At 45.4% G+C, this 17974-nt stretch overlaps 1 protein-coding gene across 5 annotated transcripts in view; it reads right to left on the bottom strand.

Annotated features, from left to right (window-relative positions):
* Window positions 1-17974, bottom strand: part of ARAF (A-Raf proto-oncogene, serine/threonine kinase) — a 207570-nt gene that overhangs the window by 73977 nt on the left and 115619 nt on the right. For all 5 annotated transcript variants that reach the window (XM_085629532.1, XM_085629529.1, XM_085629530.1 and 2 more), the window contains one exon: window positions 15447-15565. In XM_085629532.1, the coding sequence (XP_085485658.1) occupies window positions 15447-15565 (119 nt within the window). The remainder of the gene's footprint in view (window positions 1-15446; window positions 15566-17974) is intronic.

Below are 17974 nucleotides of genomic sequence, written 5' to 3' on the forward strand. Positions count from 1 at the left end.
CTGATAAGGGAAGACTAAATGAGCTTGAAACCTTCTCACATAATTTGTCCAATTTCATGTATGGAGACCCTGCTTTTAATAGTTAATAACCAGTGGAACACACAATGCACTCAGTGCTTCTGTAGAGTGCATATATTTCCTGTTTGGCACATACATGATGTTTCGTTGTTGACATTTGTGTAGCACACAGTCTGCCATTATCAAGGTCTTTCAGCACTTTCATTCATTCAGCATGCCCTGCACACATTGCTTGCTGCTGTGGAACAGTGATGCCCATATATTTGAAGAATAAAGATAGAAATGTACATTTTTGTTCCATTTAGTAACATTTTTAATGGGGGATAATCCGAATACCCCGACCATCCCTCGAGGATATGGGCTCATATTAGCAGCAATGTTATGCAGATATATGAGCTCCTGTGCCTTAGGTATCATTGGCTGGTACCTACCATAAGGGTCTCTGCGTTCTTTGGTATTGAAAGCCGAACAGGACCCTACACCACCTGCTGCTTCCTATGGTGGGTTGGGTGTTCAACTTGCACTTTTTACACCCAATTAGTAAGGGGGGAAGTGAATCAGGGTAAGGGAAGAAGAGAAAAAGGTTACAAATAATTTGAGAATATCTTGGGAGAGGGTGAACATAAGGGGAGAAAAAAGTGAAGAATAAGTGAGAGAACCACAAGGAGAAACAAATGAAGGGGAGATGGATATAAAGAAACATGTATAAAGTAACATCAAATTAACAACTTTCAGTGGGACAAGGTCTATGACAGTTTTTTTCTCAATCAATCATATTGTATTGTATTTAAGCAGACAATACATGTATTGACCTTTCTTAAGCCACCTAAAGTTTTCCAAGATCTTTCATGAGTTTGAATAGCTAGCTGGGCTAACTCAGCCTTTTATCCTTTTCAGGTTTATAAACTGACTACAATTAATTGAATAATAATAATGTGTGTAATTTACAACCATTTGAACGTGTAAAACATTTGTACTATCTGCTATTTAAAAGCCAAGTTATTATTACAATTCAGTATTAAGAAGTTTTGGGCTGGAATCACCCTGCTTGTAAGTTATGATACTGTAATGTAAAGGGGCATGGCTAGGCTCATTTTGTAAAATATTCTCAGATGGAGAGCCTCGTTTCCTAGTACATTCCTGGGGAACATTGAGCCTGCTTTATCTCCCACACTATGTGCAATATGAGGCAAGAGTATTTACACCACCCACTATGAAAGGTCAGCAGTGTGAGAAAGTGAATTATTAATTGGGGGTGCATGGTAGTCCACCACAAGTAATGAAGTCACTAACTTGTTAGGTCTCGTCAAAGGTTTCAGTAATGTAATCTTGAGCTCAGTCCCTGGTAGCTATGGTTCAGAGCAGACAGGCTCAACTTAGAGAAATTGTGTAAAGCATTTAGAAGCACCAAAACAGTTTAAAAGTCGAAAACAAAAAAGGATAAATCCCACAATCCAATTTATAAAAATAGGAAAATAATAATTAGCAAACTTACAAAAATCCAATAATATCGATATGAATTTTCAATGATCTAAGTGAAAGTCGAGACAAAAGGGCAAAGAACCAATGTTCACGGTAGACGGGTACCTAGGTGCAATTTGTGTCCAAGCACGATGGAGAGCGTGTAAGATATAACAAGCAGATTGTCCCTACTAGAGCATGGAAGAAGAGAAGATCAAAAAAGTTCCAATCTGAAAAAGGACTTTGTCATTTTTCTGAGGAAAAACTCTCCTCTGTGCAGGACAAACCTGAAACTCAATGTGATGCAGTGGAACAGCCAGAAGGATACCCTTTGCAGTCGATATCCTTGAAGCTCTGAAGCAAAACTTATTAAAAGTTCACAATCTTCTTTTGGTGCCCAAAAAACCACAGAAGTACACTTCTAAGGCTCACAGGACCTCAGCGGGAGCACTTAGAGAGTCTCAGAGTACCAGGCAGAGGGCCTCATCAAAGTCTGGCACAGGTCCGGTGCCATTGGTCACTGGAATTCTTCTCAGGAATGCCCCCTTTAACCTTTTCTGTTCCTGGACCCAGCCAGGGAATCAGCCCTATGATCCTTGAGATCGACTGGTAGGAGGTCCAACCCTCTCAGGTCCTTCTCACAGATCACACATGCCAAGTGCAGCAAATTTGGTCCATCTGAAATTCTTTTGCAAGTCCAGCAGTGTTCTGAGGAAGGCTGGGCAAAGGTCCAGCTTTGTAGGGTTCACCAGCCTGTCTGAGTGTGTGTGTGACACCCCAAGACATACGTAGTTCCTCTCTGACCAATGCAGTAAAGCCTCCTAAGCCCCTGCCTACCTACTTTTGCAGTCATTTCTGTTTGCTTTACTGCAAACGGGCCCAAAATGCAATGTGTCAGGGCAAATCCAAAATGGTGTCTTAGACTACTCTAAACTTGGCCCTGAGGCTGGGATGTGAGTGGGGAGTGTACTATGGCAATCAAAGTGCCCACCCGCATCTACCATGAAAATCCAGTTTGAGGCAGGCACTGTACCCACAACCAACCCAGAGACAAAACTCTGGTAGGGCATAAGCTAAGCCCTACAGCAACCATACAAAGGAAATACCTTGACATCCTGCTCTCTCCCTGTCCAGTGTGCCCAAAATATTGCATGTGGCTCAAAAGATCTGTTAAGCTGGAATTGACAATTTGGTGTAATCATGATGCCCACAGATCCACCTGGCATATTCAGTTGAGCTCTGAGGTGTCATCTATGCCCATTCAGGTCAGTCTACTGCTTGTTTATTGGAGGCATTTTACACCTTTCCCAGGCTTGAGCACAGGCTTTGTCTTATGCAAATTAGTCTTCTGACAGTTAAGGCAGGTAAAAGAAAACTTTCTAAAAGTTACCTTCCCTATTTATTAAAATACTGACTTCACCATTGGGTTTTTAATAACTATTAAAATAGTTGTTTACTTTGTTTGTAGCTTGTTCCATTCTAGAGAAAGCAGTATTAGTATTTTGATCTTTACTATGGTTTTCTACGTAGTACAGCTAGACCTGCCACAGGGAAATAGTTGTTAGTCCTTGTAACTTTTAGGAGATGGTAATGTGTATTTTCTACTTGTCCTTCTTTTAAATGCTATTCACCCTTCCTTGTGGGCTACAATGCTATCATAATTAAAGAGGTTTCTATTTATCAAAAAAGCTATTTTATTAGGTCTCATTGCAGGTTTTACATTGCAGCAGTCTGGCAACTGCAGTAGGCCTAAAACTATGCATAATATGTGCTGCAGTCTACAGGTGACATTCAACTTCCAATGCCGTAGGTATATTCCCACACGTTGTACTATGACCTTATAGACATAGAAAGGTTCAATAAACCAATCAGGCTTAGCCAATTTCAACATGTTGTGAGGGTCAGAGCACATACACTGGGCACAGAACCGAAATGCCACAGTGTGCAGAGTCTTATAACCCACAATACATTTCAGGAAACAATGGGGGTAACCATACAAAAAGGGCAATTTTTTCACATCCATTATCACTTTTCTAGCATTTTGGATTAAAACATTTTCTGTTTTCAGTACCATCCTTAAACTACCGCTCTCTGTTGAATCTTTATTCCAACTATTTAGAAGATCATTATATCGAGTGCACCGGGTTTGTTTATCAGTTTGGTATGCACTTCTTACAAAGAAAGAGGAATGAGGAAAGCTAAAAAGTGAGAACATACAAATAGTAGTTCTGTTTGTGGCTGTTTTGGAGCAGGCCATAGGCCTTGCATTTTTATATTTGTGCAGCGGGTGATCTATTGGGTACTGATCGGGCTCTAATTTATTGATGAGTAACACCTTTTTTCGGAATAATAATGATAGTTGTGGAAAGGCACAGATTTCTGTTGCTGTTTGTGGACTGGAAATGATTGTTCCTACTGGCTTTTTTACAGACATTTTGGTCACTGAGCGTCAGTGGGTAGCTGGCACTAATGTGAACTACATCCAAACATTTCATTTGTTGAACTCAGGGCTTGCTATTAAACCATAACCAGTGTGTATTGACGCTTTTTGACAAAATTGCTTACAATACTCAATTTGACTTATATTTTACTCTTAGATTCCTTGAAGTACATGCTAACCTAAACCCCGAACCTATGAAGTTATGTTTTCATTTAGAGTTTTCATCAGTGTTACTTACACTTTGCACTTATAAATGTGCCTTAAATATTCTCAAATAACATTTTGGGGATTCTGCAACTGTAAAGCTGTCTTTGAATTCATCCCAAATTCATTTGAACTAATTTGACTGCTCCAATGAGCTTTGTAATGTTTTATATGCCAGTAAGTATGACATAAGTCTATTCCAACTCCCATGCAAAGTTGACTTCAAATTCTGGTTAATTGTACTCCAGTGTACTAGTCCAACATGCTATATGTGCAACACCAGAAATTCCTGTTCCAACAGATTCCATGGCGAATATCGTATCCCTCATGTAAAGATGTGTTTACAATAAGTGCAGTTTTGACTAACATACTTTAAAATGCAATATTTGTCTCCAACTTTAACCTCTTGGGCTAACAGCATAAAAAGAATAATTTGGTTTACCACCCACATCACCAATTGCACTGCATTTTTTCGCAAGCTACCACATCCAACTTGTCCCTACTCCACCCGAGAACATTTCCTTGTCAGTTCTGGGGGGCGTGCCCCCAAAGTATACACTCCTGGCTAAAGCCCTGTGTTTATTTGGCTGCATACTCTGAGAATAATTTGATAAAATGGCCATCATGGTCCTAGAACTATATGCTTCAGGTGCTCCTTGCGACTTCAGCCTAGAGCGAAGCATAAAAATAGCTCGGCCCAAGAGAGTGACGTTGAAGGGAAATTCAATTTTCATAGTTAAGTGTTCACAAAAGGAAATGGTTTTAACCCATGCCATGCTAGCGTAAGCTACAAACCAAATAAAGGGCCCTTGTCATGTGCATGTTCTGTAAAGTATGTTGCGAGTCTGATTTTGCGAAGTATTTTTGTGGCAAAGAAGGAAAAGAAGAAATTAACTACATTTTCTGTAACTTTAGGTCTAAGCAGTGCTTTTGTGTGAGAACAAAAGTAATGCATCTAAGCGGCTAGGGGGCATTAAGTAGTTGGGGTACACCAGGTAGCCAACGGGCATGGCTAACGGTTGGGCATGTAATGGAATTTAAAAGTTTTTCTATGAGTGTATGCTCTTTCTTACTGCTTGTGAAAGACTTGTGAACCTAGAGTAAGTCGTCTTTTTGGCCTTGAGTGTTCAAAATGACCAATTTAATATTTGTTTACCCTCCTCTGCACAGGGGCTCACTTGCGCAGTAAACCTCGTTTCTCTGCCTGCAGCCATCTTCATTCATCATTACCAGCCTCCTTTACAAATCATTCATTCACCCGTTCCTCGGTGGCCTCAACTGAGTTGTTTACCAGGTACAAAATAAAAGAAACATACAGCGAATCTGAAACGAAGATTCGCCAACAAAAGAATCGATGAGAAAAATGGCATAAACGTAACACACCAGAAGAGAATGTAAAAATATCCTTGTGGAGATGGTGAATGGCAGGTTTATTGGATAGCTGAACCTAGTTCTAAGGAAGACCACGATTCAGCGGATGTCAGGTGAATCCTTTGCTTATGTGGAAGTATGTTAAATATTTGGTACACTAATACACCAGGGGCCATGTCACGTGCATTGCCTGCTAACTTCTGATCTGATGAAAGAGCACATTTGGACTAGCATTTGCACCAATCAAACTGTGCAAAATGACATTTACCTTGAGCAATCCCTGCAAATGTGACATAAACACAGTGCGAAAATAGCACTTTCACTGAGTCAGCTGTGTGATTGCTTGCACCTGAGGGTGCTTGTGTATTGTGCTATCTAATTTTTGCCATCATTTCACAGATATGAAGGTTCGCTGCCTCTGCCACATGCCTTCAAACCATCAGACCCTCCTGTTACAGGAGATAATTGGCACAAGTCTTCTGGCAACTGCCTTAACATAACTATATTGTGCTGCTCACTAGCAGAATTCCAGACTGTTGTGGCTTTGTGGTGACAACAGTGGTACTCCTTTTAATGCAGGTGACTTCTATCCCCATACCCAAGCATTGACAGTACTAATGATTGGTGGCAGATGATTCCAGTCTTAGAGTACAGTCTTTTTTATCTTTTTAGCTGAACCTACCTTAGTTTGGAGTGTTGTCTTCTAGCTACATTTGTGAAGAAGGTCATTATTAGAACCCACACTCTGCCTGAGTGCAAGTTAGTGCTTTCCTACATGTGAGGAGGCCATTCAATATAATGGGGTTGCCCTGTGTCCCTCAGAACCTGCGTTTACAGTTATAAACGCGTAGTTTATACATATCAGGAGGGACAGTGACGTAACAATAGCCCCCCCAGAGTTCCAGGAGGCCCACTCTGGCACTATGCATGGGCAGGCCTGAGAGCTCCTCACTGGTTCTGGATCCTGGGGGGCCCCCCTCCATTCACTTTGCAGGGGGGCCCCCGCAAGTTTCGTTACGCCACTGCAAGTAACATGGCTAATATAAATGTCCCCGCACCGCTTAGCATACTGACAAAATTTCCAAGTCTAGTACCTCAGTGCATCCCAAATTGATCACCGTGGAGAAAGAGAATTCACCAGAGATGGGAGGGTAAACTACGGCAGAAATGAAATGACCTTCTACCCTAAGGACAGGGTCGACCTCACATGCAAGGGGACCCCCCTGTTGTAACACCTGGGGAACTAGTACTCTTATAATTAATCATAAAAAGTGTACAAGCACAGCTATGTTCCTGATTTAAGTATGTAACAGAAGTGACATTTCCCCCCCCACCCCCCCGCCCAAAGTATTTGCAGAAACATTCTGTAATATTATAACCGGTACAGGGTTGCTTTCAGTTACAGAAACAACTGCTGCCAGTCAAGGAAGGACAACAGGGGAGAAACCAAAAAGTCTGAAACACCAGCTCCCTGCACAGAAGGGTCAGATACACTACTAGACAAGCTAGTGGAGACAAAAGTGTAACTGGTTCTTGCCAATGAGCATAGAGGGAATACCATGTAATGTGGGTTCATCTATTGTTAGAAAGCAAGGATGATTAAGAAGGGGTTCTCCGAGGGATTAGAGAATCTATAGTAATCAACATGTCCCAAGCATCAAAGAAATATTTAAAGCTGGAAAACACATTGCCTCTGATGGCTCAAACTGTCAAATATTGGCTGCATATGACACAAAAGCTGGTGCTGCCCAGTCGTGTCTCCACATGAGCAGTCCACTCATACAGGGATGAAGGAAACAAGCATAGAAAAATAGGACCAAAGTGATAAAGCAGAACTAGAGGAGCAAGGCACTGTGTACTAGTGATGCTCAAGCTTGGACGCCTTTCTCCTAATTGAGGCGGTTTAGAATGACCCAATGAACAAGTTACTTACCTTCGGTAATGCTTTTTCTGATGGATACAGTAGCTGCCTGTGGATTCCTCACCTTTTGAATTACCCCATGTGAAGCATTCCGCTGAAACTTTTCTCCATAGCTCTCCAACGTCAAAGAGGACGTCATACTGGAACGGCTCCGCACACTACTCCATGTGACATCATCAGAGCCATAAGAAGACCTCATTGGCGTGCTGACGTAAGTTTCACCCATTTTTTCCATGCCTTCGAGGCGAACGGGTGAACCGACAACATTTTCACAAGTATACATAGTATACAAAACCAATTATAGCTGGAAATTCTAAAATATATAGAGATTTCCTAGAGACAAGCATCACATTATTCCAATTATTCCAACAATAAAATACATACATTTCATGCCAATCATTTTTCGGTATAAACAGGCAGGCAATGGGGAGGCGGGTGGGTCAGTGAGGAATCCACAGGGAGATACTGTATCCACCAGAAAAAGCGTTACCGGAGGTAAGTAACGCATTCTTCTGATGGATAAATCTGCCTGTGGATTCCTCCCCTTTTGAATTGAATTCCCAGGCAGTCCCACTCCTGGCAGAGGGTGCCTGCTTACCTATACCAAAAACTCATGCAGCACAGAACGTGCAAAATGGCCGTCCTTCCTCACCCCGAGTCCAAGCAATAGTGCTTCACAAAAGTGTGGAGGGATGCCCAAGTTGCCACCTTGCAGATGTCTACAAAAGGGACTCATCTAGATAAAGCCGAAGAAGACGACTTGGCTCTGGTAGAAGGAGCTCAAATACCCTCAGGTGGCTTCCAACCTGAAGTCCTTTGTCCTGTCCAGGTAGAAGCCGACTGCCCTCTTAGGGTCCAGGAGGTGAAGTCTCTCCTCCTCCTCCTTAGAAAGGCGAGGGGGGAGGACAGAAAGTGGGTAAAGTGATGGATTGCCCTAGGTGGAAAGGAGTGACCACCTTAGGCATGAAAGCTGCTCTGGTCCTAAGAACCATCTTATCCGCATGAAATGAGGTAAATGGAGGCTTGAAGCTAAGAGCCTGCAGCTCAATCACCCTCCTAGCGGAAGTGATTGCAATCAGAAATATTGTCTTAAACGCCAAGGACCTTAAGGGACAACTATGTAATGGTTTAAAGGGAGACCCCCATCAAGAAAGTGAGAACCAAATTCAAATCTCAATGAGGCATGATGAAGGGAGTGCAAGGAAACCTATTGGTGGAACCCTTTATGAATCTCATAACTATGGCAGATTTAAATAAAGAGTTGATCTGGTAAACAGAGAAAAGCAGACAAGGCAGACAAGTAGCCATTGACAGTAGCTACTGCACAACCCTGTTGAGCCAGGGAAAGGGAGAAACTCAGAATATCAGACAAATGGGCTTACAAAGGATCTATCGATCTCTCTACACACCATTTAACAATTTGGCCCACCTACTACCAGATTAGACAGATTTGGTGGAGTTTCCTGGCCAATACAACACCCACCACATCCGTCGGGAGAGAGAAAGAGCTCAAGTTGTCCTGCACAATCTCCAGGCATGAAGGTGCAGGCTCTGGAGGTTTGGGAGTAGAACCTGCCCCAACAACTGCAAGAGGAGGTCTCCCCTGAGAGGGAGACGGAGTGGAGGGTGTGATAAGAGGTGAATGAGGTCTGTGTACCACACCCTCCTTGGCCAATCCAGGGCGATCAATAGGACTTGGGCCTGGTCTTGGCGAATCTTCCTCAGAACTCGAGGAATCAAGGGTATGGGAGGAAATGCGGAAAGAAGCTGTGAGCCCCAAACTAACAAATGCAAACCCGCCCCTCAATCGCTCCCCGCATCGGATACTGCAGTACGACAGGCAGTGTGCGTTCGAGAGTAGCAAAAAGGTCCACCCAAGGGAATCCCCACATCCTGAAGATGTGACGGACCACCTCCAGATGGAGACGCCACTCGTGATCGGCCGAGTACTTCTGACAGAGACTGTTCACACGCACATTCAGCACTCAGGCCAGATGATTTGCAATCATGCAAATCTGAGATCCCTGAGCCCAGGACCAGAGTAATAGAGCCCCTCTGCAGAGACGATACAAACCTACTCCTCCCACTTTGTTGATATACCACATGGCGGTAGTGTTGTCCGTCAGGACCTGAATCGACTGACCGGGAAGGGAGGGAAGAAAGGCCTTCAGAGCCAAACGTATCGCCCAAAATTCCAGAAGATTAGTGTGGAACAAACTTTCCTCTGGAGACCAAAGGCCTTTGACCGTCAGAACCCCAGATGAGCTCACCACACAAAAGTGGAGGCATCCGTTATCACTGTGGCCACTGGAAAAGGAGGTTGAAATGGCTTACCTTGAGACAGGTTGTCAGAAACATTCCAACATTACAGCTCCGCTGCAGTGTCTCTGGAGATTCTGACCACCTCCTTGAGATCTCTGTTGTGTTGAAACTACTGCCTGCGGAGGCACCACTGGGGGGCCCTCGTGTGCTAGCGTGCATGGTTGACCAACAGTATGCAGGAAGCGAACAGACCTAGCAGGCGCACAACTTACAGGACAAACAACCTTCCATTCTGAAGAAGTGGAATCATAACCTGGATGTCTTGAATCTTCTGCAGAGATAGGAAGGCACAACTCACAGTAGTGCCCAGTACTGCCCCTATGAACAGGTTGTGCTGAGATGGCACCAGGTGAGATTCGGATACGTTTATCGAAAAACCCAAGTCGAACAACAGAGCAAGACCTCTGACCTTCCTGATCAGTGTCACTGCTTTCCCCCGTACAGCTCCACCGTTAAAGGACTATCATTAAGCCCAAACTCCTTGCCAGGTAGGTGTTAGAGGCCCCCCTCCACCTGCAGGCTCCTGCCTGTGCCTCGTCCCTGGTGGTCTAGTGGAAGAGAACCCTGCTCTTATGCTATTCTGCTCTGTTCTGTGTCCTCTGGTCTCTTTTTGCTTCTTTTCTCTTAAGCTCTTTTTCTCTTTCGGCCTCTTTTCCTCTTTCTGCCTCTTTTCTCTTTTCCGCCTCTTTTCTCTTTGCGCCTTTCTTCTCTTTAGCCTCTTTTCCCTTCTCACTCGCTCTATCCGCGCTCCCAGCTGCTGCTGCCCCCTCAGCCCCTCCCCCACATCATGTTGCTCCCACTCCCACCTCCCAGCTGATTGCCCTCCACCCGGCCCCAACTTAATGGCTGCTGCTGCGCGCCAAAGGCAAGCCTGTCTGCGCCCGTCTGCGACCCGTACCAGGGACCTTCGACCCCCGACACCCCGCTGCTACAACCCCATGCTCTCAACCCCGGAGGCAACAACTGCCAGTTCTCGACACCGAGCAACACCCAAGGCCCGATCTCCTGCAGACACTGCTGCCACACCTTCACCCACCTCTGGACCCCAGCAGCAACCCCCAGCCCACTGGATGCCAGCACACACAAACCACTGAACTGCATCTCCTCAACGTACACTCCATGCACAGATATGCCACAGAAATCTGGGACCTCCTCAACACTCACAGGCACGACAGTGCCTTCCTCACAGAGACCTGGACCAATGCCATCCCCTCACAGCAACATCGCAATCACTATCCCCAACGATTCTGAGGAAAGACCGCCCATGAGGAGGCTTCGCCATCATCCACAAAAGCTCCCACCGCACGACAACCACTGACTCGGATGACGCCTCGCCCCCCCCCCCCCCCCCCCCCATGGAGCACTTCCAGATCTAGACCAACCCCAGAACAACGCTCCACGGAACCCTCATCTACAGAACGCCCGGCCCCCGTGCCCCGTTCACCAAGGCCGACCTCATCGCACCCCACACACTACATACTACTCGGATACCTAAACTTCCACCTAGACAACCACAAAGACCCTAAAACCAACACCCTCCTAGAGAACGTCACCAACATAGGACTGAAGCAACTTGCCTCCACCCCCACTAACACAGCAGGACACACCCTCAAACCAGTCCTCGCATGAGGAAACAGCATCTTCTACAGCCACACCACAGAGCAGCTCTGGACTGACCACCACTGCATCCATTTCTCTTTTAGAAAACCCACCACTCACAAGCACGCGTGCCGCCCCCACGCAGTATCTGGAACAAAGTCTTCAAAGAACAACTCACCTCCACCCTCACCTGCAATCCACCCCCAACTACGACAGACGCCAACACTGCAGCAAGCAACCTCTACTGATGGATCGCCAACTGTGCCAACACACTAGACCCCCTCCAGAAGACCACAAGACGGCAAAACAAGAAAGCAAACTGGTTCATCACGGCACTACAAGAATCCAAGCACTCCTGCCGACGAATGGAAAAGACGTGGAGAAACAGCAAAACTCTGGAAAATAATACCACCTACAAAACAGCCACCACAGCACACCGCCAACTCATCAAATCCACAAAGAAGAATTTCCTCCAAGACAGAATCCTCTCCAATGCCCACAGCTCCAAGGAACTCTTTTTCCATCATACAGGAATTTGCCAAACCCAACACCGAATCAACAGACGTCCCTCCCTCCCAAGACCTCTGCAACAGACTCAGCTCCTTCTTTCACCTCAAGATCAAGATGCTCTATGACAACTTCAACGACCAACACCTCTGCGCCACCCCAACACCCGCCCCCAGCAACGCCACCCAACAGACCCCACTCACGACAGAAGACATCCTAAAGACCATGAAGAGCATCCACTCCGGAGCACCTTCAGACCCCTGCCAGCCACACATCTTCCAATGGAACCACCTCTATCGCACCTTTTTGCAGTAAAGATAGAACCTCCTGCTGTAGTAGCAAAAGGTGCTCTTCTGAGCACCAACCCTGACGGGGTGGAGGGGGGGAGAACTCCCTCAAGGGTAGGGCATATCCATTCTCCCCATGGTTCAACACCCAGAGATCTGAAGTAACAGACCACTAATGCTGTAGAAAATGAGACACCCGTCCTCCCACGGGACCAACATGCTCTAGGATGGAGGAGCTAGAGCTGCTTCCCTGCCGTACCAGTTCGAGGGGCAGGAGAGGAGAGGAGAGGAGGAGGAGGAGACTTGCTGCCGAGCTGTGCCTCGCAGACTATCTCTACCTTTTTCCCTGTATAACCTGTACAAGGGGTTCGCCTGTTGCATCTGCTGCTGCTAGGTTCGAAAGGATGAAGTCCTGCCAAAACCGCGAAACTTGCGGTATCCAAAACTCCTGGACTGGGAACCCAACGATCTTGCTGTGGCTCCTCTATCTTTAAAGCACTGCAGCCCCAAGTCTGCTTTGGCACCAAAAAGACGAGAACCGTCAAAGAGCAAGTCCAATTGGGTCACCTGAACATTTGGTGAAAACCCAGACCCCCGTAGCCAAGCGTGCCTCCTGGTTGCAACAGAGGAGCCCATTACCCTGCCAACAGAGTCCGCAGTGTCCAGACCCAATTGAATGACCTGGCGGGGCGCAGCTTAAGTATCAGAAAGTACCTCAGAGAAATGTCCCCTAACATCTTCCGGAAGCTTCGGGAGCACCTCCCTTGCTCAGTCCATCAGAGCATGGATATAGCGACTCAATAGTCATGTTGCATTTGTCAACTTTAGAGCCATACTAGCCAACGAGAATACTTTCTTTGCAGATTGCTCCACTCGTTTGGATTCTCTATCTGCAGGCGTCGATGGGAATGAGTCTGCAGACTGTCTGGAGAAGCACGACGCTTAGACTACCAAACTCTCTGGTGACGGGTGGGTAGACAGGAATGCAGAATCTCCTGGAGCCACCTTATACCTCCTCGCCAGAGACCTGGACACCGCAGGAGCAGTCATTGGTTTGTGCCACACCTCCAAGATAGGCTCAGTCAAAGCCTCAATGAAAGGAAGCAAGGGTTCTGAGTCAGTAGAAGGAGAATGAAGCACCTCCGTTAAGATGTTAGATTTGAGTTCTGCAGTAGGCAATGGCAAATCTAGTGGCACTGGTGACCTTGATGTAAGTTCCACCGGGATAGTATAAGAAGCTGGATGAGGTCGTACTGGTGCCGGACCAGAGCCAGACAGCGTCGGAGAGGATCCGTTCAATGGCACTCTTCCCTATAAGGACTGTACCGGCGTCGAGAACCTCAGCGTCGGGAAAGGCCAACTCCCCGGAACCATTGGCATAAAAGGCACGAGAGGTGCCTGAGGGAAATGAAATGGCAAGCTTCCCGGGGAGTATGCCAGCGGACCCATGGGGCCAATTGGCGCACCAGCAGGGTTAGCCGCACTGGCAAACAAGCCAAACATCACACTGAGGAAATGTGAAGGATCTCTACCTGGAGTCAGGAAGGTAGGATATCCTGGATCAGGTAATGCGGGCTCCGAGACCGTTCGAGGAGGCAACCTAATTGGCTCCAGTTGTGGCACCGGAGACCCTGGAGCCGGGGGTGGAGTGGCCGGCGGCACAGGCATCGTTTCTCTCTGCGCCAGTTAAGCTTTCGGGGCCTGAGACTGGGCTGGAGTCCCCTGAGGAGAAGGAGAGACTTCGTCCTTGCGGTGACGTCAGAGAACCGGAGACTCAGACTTCGTTCTCCCTTCCTTTGATGAACGATGTTGAGATTCATGGCGCCGCTTCCTATTATGTTTCCTCGATGACTGAGGTCTGCGGATTCGGTGACTTGGATCGAGACTTCGAACTGCTTTGACCACTTTCTGTTTTTTGCCTCAGCCATAAACAGCTTGACCTCCCCCTCCTTTAAGGCCTCGGGGCTCATGCCCCTGCATGATGAACACTCCCTGACGTCATGGTACAATGACAAGCATGACAAATAATCTTCATGGGGACAGTAATCGACATCTGCCCCCACATTACCGGTATGGCTTAAAACAAGACTTCCTCTGGGTAGTCATGATCGCTGCTACAATTACAAGAAGTACTTGCAACAAAGAAACTCCCAGAAATGGAGACCCTGGAAAAACCTTTACGAGTCGACGGCGCGGACAAAAAGGGAACGGACGATGAGGTCTTCTTATGGCTCCGATGGGGTCACACGGAGTAGCATGCAAAGCCGTTCCACAGTGACGTCCTCGTCGATGTGGGAGACCTATGGAGAAAAGTTTCTGTAGAATGCCGCACATGGGGTAGTTTAATTCAAAAGGTGAGAACTCCACAGGCAGAAGTATCCATCAGAAATTACCTTGAGTACTGGAACAGAAAGATATCCATATAGGTCCTCCTCTTCAATGTGGAAGTTGGTGGCCACTCCTCAAGGTGCTCATGGAGGACGAGTGGCAAGACAGAGAGCCTCTGTCAGAAGATGAAACTGATGGAACTAGCTGACCAAGAGATCCCCACTTTAGAGAACATTACCAAGCCAGGACTCCCCTCAGAAGTACTGGTAAGGCAGAGAATAGCTTCCTATGGACTCAGGGAGTTGCTATCTAAGAAGGGAGAGAAGCTATGGCGCTTCTGGGCTAGGAGGTTTCCTCAAGCCAGTTTACGCAGGAGGTGGCAAGGGAGTGGGGCATCCCAAACGTTTCTAGAATCAAGCAAGCTGGCAAAGAGTTGTCATCCAAATAATTTACCTTCACGCAGGGAGGGAAGAGGTGGGCAGCACAGTAGTTATTCTAAACAGGGTCCTGGTAGAGACTAAGCTGAGATCACAAGAATAACTGTAGCATTGTAACCACGAAATAAAGCTGTGGGCATCTCAATATCTACTCTAGAACTAGGCCCATTATGAAAAGAGGTGTTTACTGGTTTGATACAGAAATAAATCTAGAACCAGCCATGGTGTGGAGGTAGTCCAAATCCTGTTACTTACTGAAGAAATCAGGACTGGGTGGGAAAGAGCATGGGTTCTTAATAATTAATTTAGAAGGAGTGCAGCAATAATCAGAAGCAACTAGGTGATTCCAAACAGTAGGTTGTCCAATGATACTTCTTGAGCAGAACCATGACAATGAAAGTAATATGAATGGCCAAAAAGGAGTATTCAGTAAAAAGGAAATTATTCTCAACAGTGCAAAGCCACTCATACTCTAACAAGAAAGTCTGCATTGGGCTAGCAGCCGGTAAGCTCTACAGATTATTAACATATGAAACTTTTGCTAAACTCACCATCCAGAGGATTGATCCGCTGGGCTGCTCCACCTGCTGAGACCCACTCCACCTTGTTTTCACAGTGGCCAGGCCAAAGTCACCTATCTTCACCGTAAGGCCTTCATGCAGGAAGATATCTGCTTGAGAGTGAAGGATCATAAACAAAATGGGACGTGCAGCAATAACAAGTAGGAGATGACCTTAAAGGACAGATGTGCCATTTCTTTTTGTAGCAGACACAAACCCTCCAACTGGCAAAATCTAAGATCTTGCAACTTTAAAAAAATATATTTGCTACGTACTAAATACATTTTAAGAGTCAATAAAGTTATGCCAACTTCTAAAATTGATTTAGAAATTAATACTGAATCGCAGGAAGAGGGCATAATTTCCAAACGGCAATTCAGTGAAATATGTACCAACGGTGTGGAAAAAACCCAGGTGAATACCATTGATTACTTACAGGCTTATAGGTTGGGGTGGTAACCAATTATTAAAGGGTAAGGGGCTCTCTCATGCATCACTTCTCCTTTGAGAAAAGGGATGGCAGATTCAGCTGAAGTAGGCAGAGGTCTAAGGGACAAATTTTCACTGAAGTTTTTCAATTTTTTTTTAACAAAGAAACCCTATTTCCTTATGTATTTAGGGCTACATTACATTTAAAAAAGTTTTCACTTCGGAAAGCAATCACAGGTATGGTGGTCTGCTGACTCCTGCAGGCCATCATCTTTGAGGTTGTAGCCCTTGGTAGTGATTTGAAAATTGTGACCTGCCAAAATAATATACATTGGAGATTTCACTCTTCGACCAACTAGGATTCCTTATTTTGCAAACTGTCCGAATTAGTGCACAGGTTGGTTTTACAAATTAAATTGCATCCAGGTATTCTGGCCCTTGATCCTCACCTACAGCAGTTCACAAAGCTCAAACACAAACTCGATCTGCTGTTTCATGGGCAAAATGTCTACACAGAATAATGAAGAATACAGGTGAGTCATTATGCAAAAGAACTGGCAGCACCCTTATCTTTAGCACATTTGTACTGTGAAAAGTCTGTGAGTTTGGGCATTTGATAGAAAACTCTGAAAACCTTCAAACTACAGGGAATTCCTTTCTTGTTTCAGGGTTCATGCCCCGCCATACTCCTGACTATTAGGCTAATTTCTAAGTGTGTATTCCATCTGTTCTTACAGGACACCCCTTAATGAACACTGCTATGCTAGACACTGATGCTAAGAAGGACTTCAAATCCAGCCTTTTGGTTATCATAATAGTGTTCAATATTAAAAATAAGTGTTGAAGAACCAGCTAACGACAACTAAATTTGAGACTACTAAATCAGCAGATGTGGCACTCACATACTCCAAATGGAAGATATTATTGAGGTCCAAAACAAACAGCAAAAGGTCTGTGGCCAACATAGGCTAGGAAAATTCAAACTTCATCAACCTCAGCACAATTCTTAATTTAATGAGTGTAAAATGTTACTTTACAACCCAGCCGAAGAATGGAAACCCATACTAAAAAGAGGGACAATCTCTCCACTGTAAACCCTCAAATAATGACAAAAGCAAGACACCCACTATGCAGCACTTTGCCAAGGCCTGGTTCCAGACTCACAGGGAGTTGGTGCAAAAGCACTAACAAGTAAGGGAGAACATGAAGCGCGAGTCAGGGAGAGCAATCTTCAACACCAAAGGAGGACATGAACAATTGGGTGAAAGAGGGTGCAGTGGGAACACCAGAGACAACTTCAGTTAAACCAAGTTAGGACAAGTATACAAAACGTATCAGACACCTTAAGGAAAAAATTGCCATAGGATAGTTTGCTCCCTCACTGATATTGGTCACTTAAAGAGAAAAGAATGGAACTGTGGCCTCAACTCCCACTTAATTCTCTAGATGCCACCGCAAAAGAATTGGAGACTGCAGAGTCGAGCACAAGGGCCATCATCCTGAAGAAGACAGCAATGCAGTACATCCAAATTATGAAAGAAACCATGTCACACTAATCGTGCAACACTGATACAGAAGAAAGCGAATAGGAGAAAGAATATGAGAGCATGTGAGACTGCAAAAGAATAAGAGAATGAATACAAGAGAAAAAGTGAGAGAAACAAGGCTTGTGAAAGAAAAGAGTCTTAGAGACATCATCTTGTTGTGTCATGCTATTTACATTGGCACATTGAGTATGAAGAGGGTGTTTCAGGAACTGAGGAACCCACTGTCACATCTGGAGGTAGAGACTTCTGTGTGGTACCTCACAAAGTTAAGCAGCCCGCAGAGAGAGAAGCTACTGTCTGAGTTTGGATCCAAGATTCACTAATCAAACTGAATTATTACTTTGGGGAAAAAGTCTGTTGGACCACAAGATGTCAGGGTGGAAGTAGTACATCTGAAGAGAAGCTTGGAGGGTGAGGATGTCTTCTAGGATATCATTCAGAAATGTACCGTGCTTATACTGATTATTGACTAGTTTAGCCTAGTAGCAATAAAAAAATAAAAGTTTGGAGGAAGAACAAACACATTCAATGTTCATTTAACTG

The sequence above is a fragment of the Triturus cristatus genome, chromosome 10 (genome assembly GCF_964204655.1).
Source record: "Triturus cristatus chromosome 10, aTriCri1.1, whole genome shotgun sequence".
Lineage (NCBI taxonomy): Eukaryota > Metazoa > Chordata > Amphibia > Caudata > Salamandridae > Triturus > Triturus cristatus.